This window comes from Bos indicus, chromosome 28, assembly GCF_029378745.1.
Source record: "Bos indicus isolate NIAB-ARS_2022 breed Sahiwal x Tharparkar chromosome 28, NIAB-ARS_B.indTharparkar_mat_pri_1.0, whole genome shotgun sequence".
Classification (NCBI taxonomy): Eukaryota; Metazoa; Chordata; class Mammalia; order Artiodactyla; family Bovidae; genus Bos; species Bos indicus.
The window spans coordinates 26,789,107-26,803,153 of NC_091787.1; the positions used below are offsets into that span (position 1 = coordinate 26,789,107).

Genomic DNA, 14,047 nt, shown 5'->3' on the forward strand with positions numbered 1-14,047 from the left:
ATATGCTTATTTGGCATCCGTATGTACCTTCAAATCCTTTGCCATTTTAAATTGGATATTTTGTTAACTTAATATTGAGTTGTAAGAGTTGGCACCTCTTTTTTGTTGCTGCTGTTGTTCAGTCGCTAAGTCATGTCTGACTCTTTGCGACTCCATGGACTGCAGCATGTCAGGCTTCCCTGTCCTTCACTGTCTCCTGGACTTTGCTCAAGCATCCAACCATCTCATTCTCTGTCATCCCCTTCTTCTCCTGCTTTCAATCCTTCCCAGCATCAGGGTCTTTTCCAATGAGTCGGCTCTTTGTATCGGGTTGGGAATAAATGAGATATATTAGATGCTTTGCCGTCAGAGGTCCACCCGTTGGTCTTCCTGGCATGCCCCTGGGTGAGTACTCAAGATCACTGGCTATCTCGGGTACCTGTTAAGCCCTCCCCTTTCTGTTCACCCCAGGTAGGCTTGGGAATCACATACTTATCAACAACCCCTGACTTGGCCAGCAGTATAGTGTCTGCTCAGTACAGTCTCCCTGTGCTCACAACAAAGGCTCTGCTTTGCCTCAGGCTAGAGTCAGCACGCCCAACCAGGGGACTTGGGATAGGGGCTAGGAGCCTTGGGTCCCCCTTCTTTTCTTATGACCTCTTCCCTTTTGGGCAGGAAAGGCAAAGAAAGGAATGGGGCAGGGTGATGGCTGCCTCAGGAGCAGATGTCCAGCTTTCTGCTTCAGTTGCGAGGGCCAGACTCTGCTTTGGAATAGCCACCATTCATCTTTTCTGAGCTCACAGGGTTTGACAAGCTGGAGATCATGGTTTCTGTATCATGTCTAGGACAAAGGATAGAGGGGAGGTGGTGGTTTGAATTAGAGATGGAGAAACTGAGACCAGAGTGGTCCTGGGGTCTGATCATTATGTGGTGATATGAAGGGAGTGATGAGTGCAAGCCACGTTTCCAGATACCTGCAGAGCCACTGTGTGATGTGAAAATGTCTCTGAGTTCAATGGTGACCGTGTCCTGGGCTCCGAGACATGACAGGGGCAGCCTTCACTCGTGACTGAAGGAAATGCTTGCTTTTAGTCAGAAGTTAGGAAAACAAGGCATAAATGTTTGCAAACCATCCGGGCTCATAGACCCTCCTATCTTACTGTCCAGTCTCATCCTAGTCTACCCCTGATTCTCCTTCTAGCAGAGGGTTGAGCAGTAGGGACCTGCCCCACTCTGCCCTTGCTGGCCCCTGGCCCTGGCCGTGGAGAGCAGTGGTGTCACCGCCGGGACTGCCAATCTTAGGAGCCAGGCCCATGTGGGAGTGGCCTGCAGACTATCTCACCCTCACTGTCACTTTATGACGGGGACACTGAGGCCCAGAGGGGAAAAGTAAGTTGCTGACGGCCCCAGAGCATGGGGCCTGCAGGATGAAGGGCCCTATACTGGCGAGGCTCACTCTAGCCCGAGATGAAAGAGATTTTGGGGGAGAGTTGCAGAGTGAGAAACCTGGGAAGCCTGGGGTTTCCCCCTCCTGTCGACATTGCGGAGACAGGTCAACTTTCAGAGGCGGCGGTCCTTCCCCCACTCCTGCAGCCTACAGCTGTGCGCATCTGTACTGTCTCTGGGCTGTCCTCTCAGGGACCGGCTGGGGCCTGTCATCGCCTCTGAAGCCTTTGAGACACTAGAGCTGGAGCTGTGGGGGCGGCGAGGTGGAGGTGTCAGGCCTGGCCTCACCCCGTGGGAGCAGGGCTCGGCTTTGGCCTGGCAGCTGAAGCCAGCTGTTGCCTCCTGCAGGTCTTTCTCATGTCCCGTCCATCACTCCCTCCTTTGGGACAGCCGCCGAGCCCATTCTTGGAGGCGGCTGTTCCTGCCTTCACCCCCACCCACCCTGCCCAATGCCTCCTTGGCCCAGGCTGCTGAGAGAGGTCTGGGGAACGTTGGGGAGCCATGGAGAGAAGGTTCTGGCTCTGCTGACAGTCAGCAGGAGATCCACTGTGGAGCCCCTCACCTTCTCTGAGCGCCTGAGTTTCTGTTTGGAAATAAAGGCTTAGTCCTTCCACCTTCTACCAAGAAAAAGAAGAAAAGAGAGAAAAAAGAGAGAGATTGGCCCGGGTGTGGAGAGCTATGACGAGGCTCTTATAAACACAAGGTGTACGTGTTAGCAGAGCTGTCACATGCCTGCTGGGAGTTGTCAAGGATGACAAGGCTGAGCTGGAGAGAGAGGGGACCCTTCCCAGACTGGGAAAGGAGAGGCAGTGGTTTGGGGTGCTGGGGGGGACGGAATGAACAGTCATTCTGTCTGGATGACTCTGGGAAGGGGAGCTTGAGGGCACCGCCCTGGAATGCTGGGGGAGCATTGCCTGGGAACTCTGACCCCTGGGGGAGGGAGGGCGTGGTGAGCTCAGCCTTCAGAGTGACCTGCTTCCCGGGCTTCGTGCTGACTCCTGGCCCCACCATCCACTTCCTGAGATGCTGCTGCTGCTTATGAGAGGGCAGGGCTGGGAGTGTGTGGATGGTGGGGAGCAGCTCATGCCCAGATTAGGGCAGCTTGGGCAGGGGAGCAGAGGGGAGTCATCAGGTTCTAAAGACTGTATCGTCCCTGTGCTTTCAGAATGGAGGGCTTCCCTAGTGGCTCAGATGGTAAAGAATTTGCCTGTCAATGCAGAAGACCCAGGCTCAGTCTCTAGGTTGGGAAGATCCCCTAGAGAAGGGAATGGCTACCCACTCCAGTATTCTTGCCTGGAGAATCCCATGGACAGAGGAGCCTGGCAGGCTATAGTCCATGGGGTTGCAAAGAGTTGGACCCAACTGAGCGACTGACGCTCTCAGGGTGCAGGTGGGAGTGGGAACCAGCGGGCAGGGAACTCTCTCCCCTTCCTGATCCTGGGCCATCAGTGCCGTGGGGAGCAGCTGCCACTGGGCTCTGAGAAAGTTCTGTGAGCCTCTGTCTCCCGTGTCTGTCACCCTCTTCTTGAGTGTGTGGAATTCCCAGCCCCTTCTCAGGTTCCTGAACCCGTCGCAGGGTTCTCAGACCCCTGAGCCAGTCTTCCCCACACCCTCTGCCAGCTGTTAGTGGCTCTCCTGGCCTGCTTCTCCAGCCATTCTTTTGTTTTAAGTAGGTTTTACTACCCAGTGTTCAGAAAATGCACATAAGGAAAAAGGAGAAAGTAAAAACTGTCTGTAATCTCATCACCAGCTGATGGCAGGTTAGCGTCTTGGTGTGTGCCCTCCCAGACTTTTCTCCTGATTTGTGCTCACGTATTAAAATGGATTATATCCTGTGCTTGCTTTGCAGCCTGTTCCTCTTCCCTTCTGGTTGCCTAGCTATCTTTCCACATCAGTCAATATATTTTTAAGGCTGTTTAACATTCCACCTTAGAGATGCCCCATAATTTATTCAACAAATCCCCTGTTGCAGGCTGTTTCCAGTGTTTTGTTACTATAAATAGCATTGTGATCAACAAAACACCCTTGTAGCCCACTCTTTGCACACATCCTTCACTACTTCCCTAGGAGAGAGCCCTGCAGTGGGAATTGTGAGACCACAAGGATGCCTGGCGTGCCGGATGTCGGGCAAAAGCTTTGGCTGTTGAGATGTTATTGGTGATGTAGATGTTGTTGATGTAGAGTTCAGGGGCCTTGATCTGCTGAGAACGCCCCCAGTCTGGACTTCCCTGGCCTCTTTTGTGACATTCACAGCTATGTTCTGTTCCCATCCAAACCCTTCAAAGCCATCTCCAGACTTCCCTCTGCCTCTGGTTCTCCCTCTGGTGACAGCCTTCCCTTTCTCCGGGTCTGGAAGGCCTGATCTCCATGTGGCCTGACCTAGGTACTTGGAGCCTTGGGTCCTGACCTGGTGGGGATGGCTGGCTCTTTTCTGACTGTCGTATGTTCGCTAGGGAGGGGTAAACTGTAAGGGATCAGGGCTGTATCTTCTTATCTGCCCATGTCCATAACTCTCCCCAGGGCAGTGGCAGAGGGCCAGGCATAGCGGTAGGCCTGTTGACGTGCTTTGCTGAGCGACAGCTGCAGGCAGAGTAGGCCCTCTCTGGGCCTCAGAACTTTGTTCACAGGGCAGAGGTGAGGGGTGGGCTGGGTCCCTTCCTGCTGTGACTTTTCCCACCCCCTCCTTGATCGCATCTCCTCTTACCCCACAGGTCTTGGGTCCTGAGGCTGCCAGCAGACTATGGGTACAACAGCCAGCACGGCCCAGCAGACGGTCTCGGCAAGCGCCCCCTTTGAGGGCCTCCAGGACGGTGGCTCGATGGATGGTCGGCACTCACTCAGCGTCCACTCCTTCCAGACCACGGGCTTGCACAACAGTAAGGCCAAGTCCATCATCCCCAACAAGGTGGCCCCCGTCGTGATCACGTGAGTGGCAGGACAAGTATGACCCTGTCCCCAGAAGACATGGCTGGGGGGAGCTGCCTGGAGGGGTGGTGGCATACAGCACTTAACGTCTCCAATCTGCTTCCATTGAGGAAGACACTGAGGCCAAGAGAGGTTAAGCAGTGTGTCTGGAGTCACACAGCAAGTGGGTGGCAGGGCTGCTGTCTTTTGGGGTTCTCTTAGCTCATATTACGTTTCATGTCGTGGCTGTCAAGGAGTGTAGGAATGGGAGGAGCGGCTGGCCGGGGGGAGGTTGGGACACTCTTTTGAGAGTAATTTTTTGCTGAACTTTTTAAAAGGAAGTTTATGTACTTAGATACATAAAATTTAGATTTTCTTCCCCCCACAATCTGTAATTATGGTTCAAAACTGAGGTTGACACCAGGCTGTTAAAGGGCCTTGGGCTGAAAAAGCTGGAAGCTGTTGGTCAACTTTCCTAATTGGGCCCTTCAGGGACTTTTCTGGAGATTACTGAGGGTTTGTTCTGGCCCCATCCTTTGAGAGACCTGGATACCCTGCATGTGTCCTGTGGGCCCAGGGGAGGAGCGGGTGCCGAGAGCTTGAGGCCAGGGAGCCAGAGGGACATTGGCTCCGTCTCCTGGTGATTGGGAAGCCTTGTTTTTCCTCGCATCCACCCACTGAGCTCCCTGCCTTGGGACCCCTCAGGATGGAGGAAGGTAGACATGATTAGCTAAGAACTGGATGTGTTTCCTGGAGTGACGTTTGGTGGAGGCCTAGCAGATGGGGCCTCTGTGTAAGGAAACTGAAGGAGTGATAAATCCGGCCTGCTGGCTTTGGGGCCTGACAGGAAAACTGGAATCATAATACATTACTTTGCTCATAAGGGGAGGAAGGAGATGTTAAATGAAAGGGACCTGATATGTAGTTTTTTGACTAGCGCACGACAGAACTTGGTTTGGGTCTTGAGCACAGTGTTGGAAATCCTGGGCCCAGCTCTGCCTGTCCCCTGCTCTGTGACCTTGGGCAAATCCTTTTCCCTCTCATAAGGGCTTAGTTTCCTTATCAGGATCTGTGGGGATGAGGTTCAAAAAATTTAAGCATGGCACGGCTCAGAACATTCTCTGGCTTGCTGTAAAAACCCACCTCAGTGGTATCCTGCATGCCTCCTAGAGCCGACTGTGACCTAGTGCTCCTTGCGTTGTAGCTTGTTTGTGGTAGGAGGGACCTTAGAAGATCATCCAAAACGGGCTGGCAAACTGTATCCTTCAGGCCAAATCAGGTCACCACGTGTTTTGGTAAATAAGTCTTTGTTGTGACACAGCCACGCCCCCTCATTTGCATATCACCAAAGGATGCTTAAGGCTGCAGTGGTAGAGTTGAGTAGTTGTGGCAGACTGCGGGGCCCACAAAGCCTGGAGTGTTTGCTATCTGGTCCTTAATAGAAAAGGTTTTCTGACTCCTGATCTAATCAATAGCTTTTTTAGATCAGATATGAAACCTGACCTAGATATAGAAACTGAGTTCTGGGAAGGCAGGATTTGCCCTTCATGGGTCATGTGTGAGAGGGAGACAGAGCTGGCTGAGGGACCCCAGGTCTCACGACTCCTGTCTAGTGCTCCCCACCCTACTCATTCCATCACCCTTATCCTTTGGTAAAGAGATGTCAGACCCCAGATCATGAGCCCTGGGAGGCTGTGTCAGATTCTTTGCTATAATCAGCACAGACGCGTTTTGGGTCTGTAATGCACAGCCGTCCCTCAGGTTGAGCGTCTTCAGAAATCTGTGTGTTTTGTTTGAAACGGCCCTGGGTGGAGGTAGAACTTTACTAGTAATTAGATTACTAGATGATTAGAGTCCCTGAGGCACTGTGCACTTACTTCATGAGTGCTTTGTCTTCTCACAGCAGCCCTTAGGAGGTGGGAGTGACTGGAGACACTACAGACCACGTAACTTCAAAGCCGTGGAGTCCAAGTCATACCCTGGCCCCAAGGCCTGTGTCCTGAACCACTACACTGTGCTGTGGGATTGTCAGTGTGGGGGTTCTTAGACACATCTGATGGAGGGACCATCTGGGGCCAAAGTAAGCCTTGTTTAAGGAGGCTTTAAACAAGACGGCAGCTTCTCTCTACACAAAAGTCCAGGAGGTATTCCAGGCTGGAATGACTGCTCCATAATCGGCCAGGCTCCTCCTTTTGTTGCCCTGCCATCATCAGCATCTACCTCCTGCCGTCACTTTTGGGTGCTTGCCAGAGAGAAGGAAGGAATACGTCTTCTTTCCTTTAAGGGAATGGCCCAGAAGTTGCATACTTCTCCTCACATCCCATTGGGCAGAACTGAATCACATGATCACACTAGGTGCAAGGGAGGCTGGGACTTAGAGTCTTCAGCTGGATGGCCCCGTCACAAATTCAGGGAACTGTTGCTGAGGAAGAAGGGGAGTGTGGATACTGGGGGACAGCAGGCAGCGTCTGTCATAAATGCATGTGTGGGATGGGGTGGCCCTGCTGTGGGCCGGGTGAGGGTGGAGTGTATCCTGGCCACTGTGCTTGCCTGAGGCCAGCTGCATCCTGCCCCTGGCAGGTACAACTGCAAGGAGGAGTTCCAGATCCACGATGAGCTACTGAAAGCCCATTACACCCTGGGCCGGCTCTCTGATGCCACCCCCGAGCACTACCTGGTGCAGGTGAGGTCAGGCCTGCCTCTCTCTCCCTTCCTGCCTCCCACCGCTCCAGCCCTCCTTCCTCGCAGGCTCCCTCCCTAATCTCCCCCTGCTTCCCCTGTGGCCTCCTTCTCTGCCTCACCCCATCCTCTGGGACCCTGATCCCACTTGCTCTCCCTCTCTGATACCCTAGGGCCTGTTCTTGCTGCCCTGTGGGGACCCTGCTCTTCTGTCCCCATGTGGCCCCTGCCTGGCCCCAGCCTGGCCACACCCCTCTCTCTGAGCACCAAGGAAGACGCACATGGGAACCTGAAGGGCTTGGGGCCCCAGACTGCTCTTCTCAGGCTAGGAATCGTCATCCCATTGTCTTTTGAAGTTTTAGGACTTCTTTAGTGCATAGATAGAGATGTAGACATAGATGTATATCTATCTAGATCTATCTTTTTTTTTAACCTTAAAATATCCCCTGGAAAGTAAAGTCTCCAAGGGCAGATGAGTTTTCATGTGTCTTGGTGACTGCTATAGTCCCAGCTCCTAGAACAGTGCTTGGGTAATCATGTAGGTGTTCAAAAACAGTCAGTGAATGAATTAATGGTAGTCATGATGATTAAACTGTATTTGTTGAAAGAGGGTCTGGGTGGGAGGTAGTGGTGGATGGGGAGGTGGGTGAACGGGTGGATGAGATGACTTCATGGTTTCTTTTTGCCCGGGAATAAATCTCCTAGTTCCTCCTGCTCTCACCTGACCCCTCTTTTCTCTGGTCTGCATCCCCAGCTGGGGAAGGGAGAGACCTGCCCATACGCATAACTGCAGGCCCCTGGGAAGTGGCTCACACTTTTCTCCTAGTTGGTTGCTGGTGTCCCAGCTGTAATTCCCTGTTGAACCCCTTCTCCATGGGCTTCGCCTCTGGGTGAGAGATGTTTGTTTTCTGCCCTGGGGGCTGTAGGTGCGCCCTGCAGGTGGCTTTGGTCTCCATTCCCGGTCCCTGTAATGCTTCTCCCTGCTCTGCTTCCTCAAGTCCTGGCTCAGGTGCCACTTCCAGCCTGAAGCCTTCTTTGATTCTCCTTCAGGAAGAGTTGTCTTCTCTCTTCCCACACTATATGACACCCCTCCTGGCATCACAAGTATTCTCTCTGCTTTTCCCACGAGTCTGTAGACAACCTGAGGATCATGTTCCCCACCCCGTCTCCCTGCGCCCCATCCTCTGGGGCCTGGGATAGAGCCTTGTCTGTAGAAGATGTCCCTGCGTCATCTGAGTGACCCCTGTGGCTCTCCCCTGCCAGGGCCGCTACTTCCTGGTGCGGGATATTACTGAGAAGATGGACACGCTGGGCACCCTGCAGAGCTGTGGGGCCCCCAACTTCCGGCAGGTGCAGGGCGGGCTCGCTGTGTTCGGCATGGGACAGCCCAGCCTCTCGGGGTTTAGGCAGGTCCTCCAGAAACTCCAGAAGGATGGACACCGGGTAAGCATGGCCATTTCCCAGGCAGGGGCCAGTCCCCCAAATCTGGGGAAATGGGAGGGGCAACTGCAGAGGCTCTGGAAGGGCCTGGGCATATTATGGGGGAGGTGGTGACTGGTGACCAGGGCCTGGCCCTGAAAGTCGATGGTCATTGTGCTCAGCATGACTGGGAAATTCTGGGCAAATGTTTGTTGCATTGTCCTGTATGGACATGGGAGCCCCGAGGTTAGCAGCCCCTCTATACACCCATAGGATGATGATTACAGCTAAGACTTACATCCTCATGTTGATCCTACATGGGTGGGGCAGCTATTGTCCCATTTTACAGAGGAGAAAACTGAGGCCCAGACAGGATAAGAGGCCCCTGAGTGGTGTCCCAAGACCCAAACCCAGACCTCTGGACTCCATGTGTCTGCTTGACATGACTCCTCTCTCCGCCTGCTGTGGAGACGGGGTTTTGAGTGTCTCCAGGACAGAGGTGGAGGGTCCACTGTTATTGCAGGCTGGTAGCGGGCAGTCTGATTTAACCTGGGTGAAGAGGGAGAGGCTTTAGTGAACCAGAGTGAAGAGGGGGTGTTAGCTGAGCATGGATCCCATTCCATCATCCCAGCAAGTTCTCTAGGGCGGAGTCTGCCTACCAGCTCCCTCTGTCTGTATGGTGCTCAGTGAGTAATTGCATGGTGGCGGTGGGCATTCATGTCTTAAGCTGATGTTTATCAGCCCTTGATTTACTCAGGGATCTATGCTAGGCTTTGTGGGGACATGAAAATGACCAGGACATGATTCTACCTGCAAGGACCCTGTAGTCCACAAAGGGAGAAAGATGTAGAGAGGAAGGAGGGTCAGGAGCTGGTGGCATTTGGCCTGAGCTTTGTTTCTGGGGTAAGATTCAGGTTGCAGGGGCAGAGTGGGGTGATGGGCCCTCGAGGGGGTCCGGGGAAAGGGCGGTGGAGCGGGTGTCCACGCCAGATAGTGGTGATGGCTCCTTCCTCCTTGGATGCCCGACAGGAATGTGTCATCTTCTGTGTGCGGGAGGAACCTGTGCTGTTTCTGCGAGCTGCTGAGGACTTTATACCCTACACGCCTCGAGACAAGCAGAATCTTCATGAGAACCTCCAGGGCCTTGGACCCGGGGTCCAGGCGGAGCGCTTGGAGCTGGCCATCCGGAAGGAGGTGAGGGCCACCTGTGTGGGTGGGAGGCCGCCCTTCTGGTAGCCTCAGGCACCTGAGCTGAGCCCCAGCCCGCTCTGCTCTCACCGGCTCATGCTTGCCCACTAAGCTGTCCCACTTGGGCCAGTGGCTGCTGCAAGGCCAGCTCACGGGGCACCAGGGTGAGGACTTCTCTTCTCAGCTCTGTTTGCCTCTGGTCTTTCCCCACCCTGCTTTTCTCCTCCAGACTCAGCATTCTTATTTAGAAAAGGGTCTGGTGGAGGGCAGAGAGTACTTAGCTGAAAGTCCCAAGACCAGGTTCAGCCTTCGTGAGCTGTGAGGCCTGGGCTGGGCCACTTCTCTCCCTGGGCCTCTGTTTCTGAGGTTCCTCTGACCTCCTCCTTCACAGCATGGGGACTTGTCCAGGTCTCTGGGGCTGTTCACACACCACAGAGCTGTGTAAACAGTGTGTAGGAGTCATTGTGTTCCCCCTCCTCTGAGACACCCCCAGGCAGGAGCAGAGGTCGCACTGGCTGTGGTCGTCTCCCCGTCTCCTTCTCAGGCCTCGTCCCCTCCAGCTCCCAGCTGACCAGCTTCCTCCTGTCCTTCAGTCTGGTGGTTTGGCCAATTCCTGCTGCCCACCGGGCAGAGCCCTCCCAGCCTGGCCGCGGTGTGGGACGCAGCAGCTGAGGCACAGGTGGCTGCCCTTGGGCCAGCGGTCACCCCGGGCCCTCCAGCACTGCCAGGGCACAGAAAGCACCTCTGGCTGTAGTTCTCCCTGGAGGGCAAGCAGCCTGTCCATGGCCTCCGTGTGGCTTAGGTGCCTCCAGAGCTCAGCCAGCAAGGTCCATCATGGCCCTCTGGCCCCTGGCCTCCATCTAGATCCACGACTTTGCCCAGCTGAGCGAGAACAAGTACTACGTGTACCACAACACTGAGGACCTGCGGGGGGAGCCCCACGCCGTGGCCATCCGGGGCGAGGACGATGTGCACGTGACTGAGGAGGTGTTTAAGAGGCCCCTCTTCCTGCAGCCCTCCTACAGGTACTGGGGGCCAGGCCTGCGCAGAGGCCCCAGCGTGCTGGCCGTGGGTGCTCGCTGGGCCTGCTCTCCTGGTGCGGGCTCAGTCTCACCATCTGCAGGTTGGGCTGAGTCCCCCATGCCTGTGTCTCCCCCGGGAATGGTGGATGTCCGGGGTATGGGGTGTGTGGCTTACCTGATGGGCTGTTCCCTGTCACCCGGCAGGTACCACCGTCTGCCCCTGCCAGAGCAAGGGGCCCCCCTGGAAGCCCAGTTCGATGCCTTTGTCAGTGTCCTCCGGGTGAGTGGGGACTGGAGGAGTGGTGGGAGCTTGGTGGGATGCGCAGGTGCTTGGAGAGTGGGTCTGTCAAGGCCGTGTCTCCTTGGAGATGCTTGGGTGGTGTGTCTCCTGGAGGAAGGCAGAGGGGGTTGTGTGTGTCTGTGTGGGTGTGTACTTGTATACTGTCTAATGGCAGAGCCCAGCACGGGGCGTCTGGAGGACTAGGCTCTCTGGCTGTGGCTCGGCTCCTCACTTCGTTGTGTGATCCTGGGTGAATCTCCTAACTTTTCTAGGTCTCAGGTTCCTCATTTCTTTATTAGAACTAAAATTTCTTACCCATGGGTCTCCAGCTGATATTTCCTGAGGACCCGTGTTGCGGTCTGTACTCCCCCGGGAGGTCGCCTTATTGAGAGTCTGCAGTGTAAACTGCATAGCAGTGTAGCTGTGGCCCTGTGTCCCCTCTGAGTAGTTCTCACCTCCAGGGCCTCGCTGAGCCCCCTGGAGTGTGGGAAGGGGGCAGGGCCTGTGCTCCTGGGGCCGGTGGAGCAGACCGAGCTGTGGGATTGCTCCAGAGGCTGCTGGTCTGTCTCCATCTTGCCACAGACCAGGGGGAGGCATCAATGCCATGATGCCCCTCCACCCGCATCCTAACTTGGTCCTCAGCTGAGGGCTCTTCGGTCACACTGTTCCCTGCTCTTCACGGTCCTTTCCCAGGAGACCCCCAGCCTGTTGCTGCTCCAAGATGCCCACGGGCCTCCCCCTGCTCTCCTCTTCAGCGGCCAGACGGGTGTGGGCAGGGCCAGCCTGGGCATGGTTCTGGGCACACTCCTCCTGTTTCACCGTGGTGGGACCGCCTTGCGGCCAGAGTGAGTGGCATTAGAGCCAGTGCCCCAAGGGGCCTCGGGGATCAGGGGAGGAGGGGGAGGGCTACCCCAGGAGGCTGGGGACACATCAGAAACCCAGAGCTACAGCTCCTTTCCTGGTTTGCACAGACTTCCCTGGGTGACCTGGAGAAATTCACTTGACCTTTCTGGCCTCGGTTTCCCCAGCAGGGCAAAGGCCTGTTGTTTCCCCTGCCTGATTTGGAAGGGAAACTTGAGCTTGTAGTCCAGTGCAGTCCAGGTGAATGGGAGGGTGTTGACGGCGACCTTCGGGAGTGCTGATTATGCTGTTGTCCCTGCCTGTCAGGGCTGCCCCTATGAAGACCAAGCCATTGTCCATGGAGCAGCTCGAGGTGGTCCAGAGCTTTCTCCACATGGTGCCCGAGGGGAGGAGGATGGTGGAAGAGGTGAGCATGGGGACTGGGTGAAGAGCTGGGGGTGGGGGCAGTGGGGAGCACTCGCTGCCCTTGCTGAGGAGCTCTCCTCCCCAGCCCTCCCTTCCTAACCAGTTGTTCTCTTTGTCCTTCTCTTCTGCCTCCTGCCATCTTTCCTTGGCCCTGCTCCTTCCCTGCCTCTGTCCTCTCTCCCCTGCCCCGGTCCCTGACACCAGGTGGACAGAGCCATTGCCGCCTGTGCAGAGTTGCACGACCTGAAGGAAGTAGTCCTGGGAAGCCAGAGGGAGCTGGAAGGCAGCCGGGCACAGGTGAGGCGCGGAGAGCTGCTACTTTGGCTGGAGCTCGGCAGCCTCGTTGGGTGAGGCCTGTTGACTGGCCCCTTTCAGCCTGGCTTTTCTTGATTGCTGCTGCTGCTTCCATGAGTAGAGAGCAGTTTTCAGAGGAAGGGGAGATAGGGAGCTGGGCCTGCAGGAAGGGAGGAAGTTTACTTTCCCTGATTAGGACCCCTCACTGCAGAATAAACAGGATGGAGGAAGGGGCTGCTGGCGAGGTGCTGGAGGCCTCTGACTGCAGATGCTTTCCAGGCTGCTCCGGGCCCCCTCTGCAGTTGAAACGCTTGCTGTTTCGTTGGGAAGGCTGGGGTTAGGTCCAGCCCATCTTCTGGAAGAGCCATGCGCTCTGGGCTGTCTCAGCAGGCCCGTCCCCGTGCTCTGGAGAGAGGAGGCTGGCTTGACAGTATTTGCACACAGCTCATGGAAAGAATCTAAAGCCCACAGAGCCTTTTTCTGCTTTAATGCTTAAAGAAATATCTTTTAAAAGCAATATTATGGAAAATTGAGAAATTAGAGAAGTAAAACTGCCCGTCACCCAAGCACAGCTGCTATGAGCGTTCTGGGCTGGCTTGCTTCAGTTTTCATGCTTCTGAGGTTCTTCTGCAGCTTGTCCAGGGCATGTTTGCATCCTGTTTGTTTCATGTAGCCCTGTCTTTTCCGTGTCATACCTGCTTGTCATCGTTGAGATTTATTGCTGTGGAACCAAAGCCATTGTGAGGCTCAGCTTTCCCTGGCCTGTAGGTTAGGAGCAGGGCTCTGGCCTGATTACCGGGCTTCTGTTTTCTAGCTCGGCCACCTACAGGCATGTAGGCCTGGCCAACCTCCTTCACTGCTCTGTGCCTCAGTTTCCCCACATATACAATAACTCTCCGTAGGGTTGTTGTGAGTTAGGGGAGCTCAGGCCATAACGTCTCAGAAGGGAGCCCGACAGAGCAGCTGTTCCTGGGCATCCCCTGCTGTCATGTACAGGCCCCTTCCTATTGCACAGTGGGGTCACCAGTGAACCTACTTTGCATTGAACTGCTTCATGCAAATGAGGCTGTTTTGTATTTAGGATTTTCCGCCTTATAAGGTCTGGATTAGGACTGGACAGACTATGGCCCACAGGCCAAATCTAGCCCACCACCTGTTTTGATAAATAAGTTTTGTTGACAGGAGGTCTCGCCCATCCATTTATGTGCAGGCTACGGTGGTCGCGTGCTGCCTTGGCAGTGTCGAGCTGTCGCAACACAGATCTGGTAGCCTGCAAACCTAGAATATTTACTGTCTGGACTTTTATAGAGATAAGTGTGCTGACCTCAGGTCTAGATTCCCAGAGGTGGGATTAAACTTCATCCAAGGGCATGGCCTCTTTTTCCGGGCCTATACAAATCTCACTTGACCTCCAGAAGGTGATGCTGACCCAGAAGGAGAAGCCTGAGATCCACAGGTGAAGAGAAGGACCCTTGGAATTCTTTGTGACAGCCCCCCTGCCCAGTGGATGCTGGGGCGGGGAAGGTTACAGCTCTTAGGCCGGGCCTTTGGCTCAGGGATGGGTGTTTGT

The 14,047-nt window shown here is 55.0% G+C and overlaps 1 protein-coding gene across 14 annotated transcripts in view; it reads left to right on the forward strand.

Moving 5' to 3' along the window:
• The window catches only part of PALD1 (phosphatase domain containing paladin 1), an 83,913-nt gene that overhangs the window by 38,603 nt on the left and 31,263 nt on the right, over window positions 1–14,047 (forward strand). For all 14 annotated transcript variants that reach the window (XM_070781784.1, XM_070781788.1, XM_070781793.1 and 11 more), the window contains 9 exons: window positions 4,137–4,350; window positions 6,910–7,012; window positions 8,272–8,451; window positions 9,457–9,621; window positions 10,480–10,640; window positions 10,842–10,917; window positions 11,611–11,762; window positions 12,085–12,184; window positions 12,388–12,480. In XM_070781784.1, the coding sequence (XP_070637885.1) occupies window positions 4,166–4,350; window positions 6,910–7,012; window positions 8,272–8,451; window positions 9,457–9,621; window positions 10,480–10,640; window positions 10,842–10,917; window positions 11,611–11,762; window positions 12,085–12,184; window positions 12,388–12,480 (1,215 nt within the window). In that variant the 5' untranslated portion in view covers window positions 4,137–4,165. The remainder of the gene's footprint in view (window positions 1–4,136; window positions 4,351–6,909; window positions 7,013–8,271; window positions 8,452–9,456; window positions 9,622–10,479; window positions 10,641–10,841; window positions 10,918–11,610; window positions 11,763–12,084; window positions 12,185–12,387; window positions 12,481–14,047) is intronic.